The 6,000-nt window shown below is 47.3% G+C and overlaps 1 protein-coding gene across 1 annotated transcript in view; it reads left to right on the top strand.

The window, feature by feature from the left end:
* Nucleotides 1-6,000, top strand: part of Vipr2 (vasoactive intestinal peptide receptor 2) — a 75,698-nt gene continuing 69,698 nt past the window's right edge. Inside the window, exons 1-2 of the mRNA XM_027417031.2 lie at nucleotides 1-48; nucleotides 2,156-2,255. Of these exons, the coding sequence (XP_027272832.1) occupies nucleotides 1-48; nucleotides 2,156-2,255 (148 nt within the window). The remainder of the gene's footprint in view (nucleotides 49-2,155; nucleotides 2,256-6,000) is intronic.

Below are 6,000 nucleotides of genomic sequence, written 5' to 3'. Positions count from 1 at the left end.
ATGAGGGCGTCGGTGCTGCTGACCTGCTGCTGCTGGCTGCTGGTGCCGGTGAGTGAACCCGCGCCCCCTTCCCGAGGAGGTGCGTCCTGCAGTGGACAGCTGGACTCACCTCCCGAGTCCCAGCACGAGCGAGCGAGCGAGCGGGCGAGCGGGTGGAGAGTGGAGCCAGCGGGGAGGATCCAGAGCAGAATGCACCGGACCCCAGGCGTCCTACTGAAGCCTTACCTAACCCTTGGCTTGCTGGACTCGTTGGCGCTTTTCCTACTCCCGCCGCCGTCGCGGGTTCGCCACAAGTGGGGCCCAGGTTCTCCTCGACTCCTCCCGGGCGGGTAGGGGGACTATCCGGGTCCTGGTCTGACAGTGCGCTTGGAGTTGGGGACACCCCTGCAAGAAGAGTGGCCGCTGCCGGAGCCACCTGCTCTGGCTTCGCTCCTGAGGGAAACTGCAGTTGCTGTGTGGTTAAATATTTCTCTTTCCATCTCCTGGTCCTTGTGTTTGTTTAGTATGTGACAGAGGGAACGTGGTGTGACTAAGAAAGTTTCCTTTTGGAAATACTCCTTTTTTTTTTTTTTTTTTCCTAAGAGAGACGAAGGAAACCCTGAAGTTTGCTACATGGGTTCCATTGGTTTTATGCAGTTCTTCGGAACGCTACCCTTTATTTGGAACCTTCTCTCTTTTTTTTTTTGTTTTTTTTTTTTTTTTTTAAGGAAGAAAAGACGGGCGTGAGCCTCGTTTCTTGCTTTTCCTTCCCTGCACCGAGAACTGTGTTCCTGTGCAAGGTTTCCACACGTAGGCCTCCGGGGTGAGGAAGCCAACGAAGCGAAGCGTTTGTAGCAAAGAGGGGAGGGATTGTTCAAGGAAATCCATCCATCATTGTTGATGTAATTTCAGTTTTCTGGGTCGCATCTTCTCCGCCCCCACGGGCAGCTGAGCGGAGCAAGCCTTGGGACTCCCATCCACTCTAACCTCAAAAATGTCCCAGGTTTCTCCTTGTTGCCTCTGTCCCAGCAATGTCAGAGGTCTCATTGCTTTTATTACCTTTATTGATCATTTCATCAACCAGTTCTGAAATTTAGGTCCATGAGTTGCTGTTGCTTGGCATTAGGGATCGCTACATTGGGGTGGTTTTTGTAGTGATGAGGTGGCAAAGCTAAGGCATCCCAGGTGGTCTTTACGTGAATGAATGTGGCAGGAAAATCTGACGTTGAGTACTGTCCTTTGATTCCATCAGGAAATTGTACTCCTTGTTGGGATGCTACCTAGCCTATATCAACGTAGGGTAACTGCTACACCTCACTGAGCAAGGTTCCTATGCAATACTGTCTTATAAAAGCAAGTTTTGGTGAAGACAGGCAGGAGCTGAGACGTAAAGGGGGAAACTAAAGGACAAGTCATGAGAACAAGTGCTCTATAAGCAGCCCAGCCTAGGAGGACACAGATCAGAGAAGTTTGTCTTTGGGGCTGAGAACTCACGATTCTCTATTTCTTGGTGTGCCACCTCAGGGTTCGCTTCTACAGGGTCTAAGGACCCTAGGAAAGATTTCCCAGAAACCTCCCATTGCTCCTTGGGATGAATACGTTTCTCTCTGCTTCACCTCTCCCTTCTAATCCCTCTTACTTTTAAAAGAAGGTGCTTCCCAAACTTCGCAATGTCTTCTGCACTCAGAGGGTTACGTTTCTAATGTGTCCCGAAGCTTGTGAAACTTCACTTAGGCTGTTGTGACTCTAGGGTGATCACAGAGCAACTGTGCTCAGCCCACAGACACTAAGAGTTAACTTGCTGAACTTCAGCAAACCCCAGGCTGTGAAATGGGAGCTCTTCAATTCTGAGAGTATGAATTTCTACAGCCCAATTGCTCTTAAGTTGGTAATAGCAACATACAATATAGATTGCCAGTTTACTTCCCTGCTCAGGAATAGCATTCTACTGGATCTTATGTTCGTTTCACAAAATACATAGTCAAGTTTTTCTTTTCTCTTTCTTTTTTCAATAGCCACACTAGGAAAATGAAGATGGCTACTTTAAAACAAATGTCATCTTGAAAGCAAGTGTAGAGCTGTGAGGCTTTGGGTCTCCTTGAAGATTTTTTTTTTTTTTTTTTGCTTAACTCCTCTTGTGTAATTTTTAGTTATTCTATTTCTTTAACTTGGACAGGTGAGCAGCATCCATCCAGAATGTCGCTTTCATCTGGAAATACAGGAAGAGGAGACAAAATGTGAAGAGCTGCTGAGCAGCCAGACAGAAAAGCAGAGAGGTGGGTTTGGGGAATAAGTCTGGGCTGCGGGTGGATGGTCAAGCTGTCTGCACTTCTCAGCATCCTCACTACCCGGGAGGTCGGAGGTTACCTTCACCTTAAAGACAGGTCCACTTGTCACAGTTCTGGTGAGCCACAAGCAAAGCTCTTGTAGCATTGTGTCAGTGGCGACTCCACCAAACCTTTTGAAGGAAAACCTCAGTTCTTAACACCAACAGTTTCCCTGGCTTGACGAGGCAGCTGTTACTAACGTAATGTCATGGTTTTGTCATGCTCTGCAAAGGCAGCTCTGGTTCCCAGGGAATCACAGCCCACATCAGAATTCTTGGTTTTAAGATATTAGCTACCCTTGATGTTGGCTCAACAAAGGGTGATAGAGACTTGTCAGAAGCAAACGGGTCAACGGGTCAATGGGATGTCAGTTTTCTGAAGACAAGCCTGTTGTAAATCCTGTGTGTTTGTCAAGTTTGGCTTCTGAGTGAAGAGAGAGTCTTCTGAGACACCAGGCCTGTGATGTATGCCCCCCCCCCATCCTCAGGTATCAACATCAAAGTCCTGGGTCTCTGCTCCATAGTCATGTGTACAACCTCTTCATGAAAGAAATTAAACTCAAGGTGTGATTGTTACAATAGTGTGTTGTATGCTGGCAAGCCTCAGGTTATAGACTCCACTCTGAACCTCTTACCTAACAAAACACAGTTATAACTACATCACTAATGCAAAATTTCTAGTAGCCACATTAAAACAAGCAAAAAAAAGTGAGATTAATTCTCATAGTGTACTTTATATTAACCCAAATTATCTAATTATCATTTTGTCTCATAAACAATGAGAAATGATTGGCTCTTCACTCTTTATTTGTGTTAAGTCTTATAACACAGTACATTTTTTAATGTTATTAGCACCTGGCCTTTTGGGATACTTCTCAAGCCTCCAGAATCACAAGCCGCCAGTTGCCCCCACACTAGTCAGAAAGTCTGCAAATAGCTACCTTTCCCCGGCCTGCCTTGGATCACTGTTTCCTCGCTTGAAAGTGAAGACTCTGGCTCCAGGCTTCCCTTGAAGATCTGTTATTTTACAGCGCACGTGTGGTTCTGAAGGCCACATCCCCCAGATTGTCTGTCTGGTCAACCTCAGTCCATCGATGCAAATGTAGTCCATGGTTTTCCACCACCCCCATGAAGGGCTAGCACCAGAAAACTGACTTCGGCTGAGACGAAACAGTCAGCTTGGTGGCCACTGAGGTTGGCTCTGTCCAGTAAAAATTCAGAATTCAGGAAAGCCATCCTGTGGCAAAGCCCCCTCCCACCCCCCCCCACACTAAACAGCAATAACAACAAGTTAAAAGCACTTTTGGGGTTTCCAGCACCTATGGCATCGCAACACTGGTAACTACATCTCCGAAGGATCCAGTGCCCTCTTCAGGATTCATAGGCTTCCACATACATATATACAGGCAAATGCTCATACACAAAAAACAGAAACAAATCTTTTTTAAAGAATAAAATTAAAGTAAGACTTTAATGGAAGCTGGGCAGACCTCTGCAGCTAGTGATGGCTAGAGATGCTGGTGGCGGCTGATCTCCGAGGCTGAAGACGCCTGCTGGGTGGCTCTCTCTAAGACAACACCTGAGACAGCTTCCTGGGTTGTTTCCAGAGAGCAACCTGTATGAGCAGCCTAGGTGGAGTCTGTGAAAACTGCTTGTCTTTCCTTGGTGCTTGGCTGGCATGGTCAGGTAGATCAAGTCTGTAGGATTTCTCCCTTGTTTGGTGTGTAGAAAAAAAAAATCACTGGTTTTCTTGCAAGGACGGATACCTACTTGGACATTTTATGCTGAGGGTTTCTATTTTCAGTATTAGCTGACAGGAAAAAAAAAATATGTGTGTGTCTGATTCATCCACCTCTCTATTTTGTAAGACCTTCTTGGTCACTGGCCAGCCACCCTCAGGAGAGCAGAGCTGACCATCGGACTTAGCCACTGTGCAGCTCTCAGAAGAGACAGCCTGTGTCCCCAGCTCTGTGTCTGCTTTCTGAAATATTCAGGGTTCCAATGCCAAGAATATAAATAGCGGTAGGTTACCAGGATGAAGATGCTGCGGGCAATGGCCGCCAGAGGCTGCACAGAGCCAGCATTGAGGGAGGACTTCTGGTGGGACAAGGCCCCACAGGACGTAGCCTCATGGAGTCAGAAGTGACACCACCGCTGAGTTCCTGTCTTCTATGAGAGCTGCTTCCATATTCCGTAGCAGTGCAGAATTGGTGTAAAAGAACATCAACAATCAGAAATAAAACAGCTCCAACACTAGCGAGACATTTTTTCCACAGCCCCGACACGGAGCACTTCCATGTTACCATATGATGTATCAAGAAAACAGAACAAAAGGATGAGATAAATCCATCCAAAACCAATGTCAGTTCTCAAAAGGATTGCACTCAGGACTCTGGAAGCTGTGGAGGTATTTGGAGTTCTGTAATTTAGTTTCAGTTCACCGCTGAGACACATTTATATTTGACAGTATGTGCACAGGGGCCTAAGGGTGTGAGGGTTGAGGCATGTCCTCCAGGAAGTCAGTAGAGGAATCTTCCTATGGCTTCATATAGCCTTATGTCCTCATCCGTGGCCACTCTAGGGCCAAGAGTGGCATGCCTTGGTGACCCCCTTCCTGCAAAATTAGTGGTACTTGCCAAAGGAATTGTGATGTTTACAGTCAGCTTAGAACCAGGTCAAGCAAGGTGCTGAACAGTGGGCCTTGGTTTGCTTTAAATGAAGAGTATTACACTCGTGGGAGGAACTGGAGGTGGGGGGAGGCGAGCTTGAGGTTATTCCCTGCTTCGTGGTAAGAGCAGAAGATGGGAAATGCCAGGCCAGGCACAGATATCCCTGCTTGTCAAACAGTGCACAGCTTCACATTTTCGAGGGTTCCTGTATGCCTCTGAAGCCCCTCAGAGCCGAGGCCTGTGTCTCTGGGTCACAACCTCACCCTAGGAATCCCCGGTGTCCACAGTGGGTCGTTAGAATCCTGACAGCCAGTTGAGGAGTCAAAGGGACTGCGCTTTAATTGCCAGACTGCCTGGAGGAACACAGTCTGCAGTGCCCAGTGCTGTTTGTATCTGACATCCTCAGGAAAGACGGGGATGTGAACAGGCAGCGTCTCTTCCGAAGATGACCGTAGCAGGGCTGGCTAAGCAGCCCACACTGAGGAACTCTTGGCAAATTGAGACATCTTCTTTTTATTATCCAGGCACAGTGCGTGGTCACCAGTGGCCTCGGCACACTGATCATTACTTGTTTGTTTGTTTCTTGTTGTTTGGTTGGTTTTTGGTTTTTTGAGACAGGGTTTCTCTGTATAGCTATGCAGTCTATTCTGGAACTAGCTGGCCTCAAACTCACAGAGATCCGCCTGCCTCTGCCTCCCAAGTGCTGGAATTAAAGCTGTGCGCCACCAACGCCCAGCTTCATTGGTTGTTCTTGAGAGTGAGAGAGAAAGAGAACATATGTGTCTTGTTGTATCTCCAAAAACTTACTCCGTGCTTTTAAACATATTTCAACTAGCTTTTGCTGAAGGAATGGGTGAACATTTTTACATTAGAAATGAGTGTTAGCAATTAGTCACTCTGCACACAGAGTAATATTGTTAAGGAGGCATGAGAAGCGTGCCCATGCCCGTCCTCCCTTGCCCTGTGAGACTGGCAGTGCCTTGCACAGTGCCCTTGAGAGCCAACCATGTATGTGCTTTGCCCTGG

This window comes from Cricetulus griseus, chromosome 5 (genome assembly GCF_003668045.3).
Source record: "Cricetulus griseus strain 17A/GY chromosome 5, alternate assembly CriGri-PICRH-1.0, whole genome shotgun sequence".
NCBI classification, from domain to species: domain Eukaryota; kingdom Metazoa; phylum Chordata; class Mammalia; order Rodentia; family Cricetidae; genus Cricetulus; species Cricetulus griseus.
The sequence above is the reverse complement of the archived record's forward strand: the minus strand, read 5'-3'. Positions and strand labels throughout refer to the sequence as shown.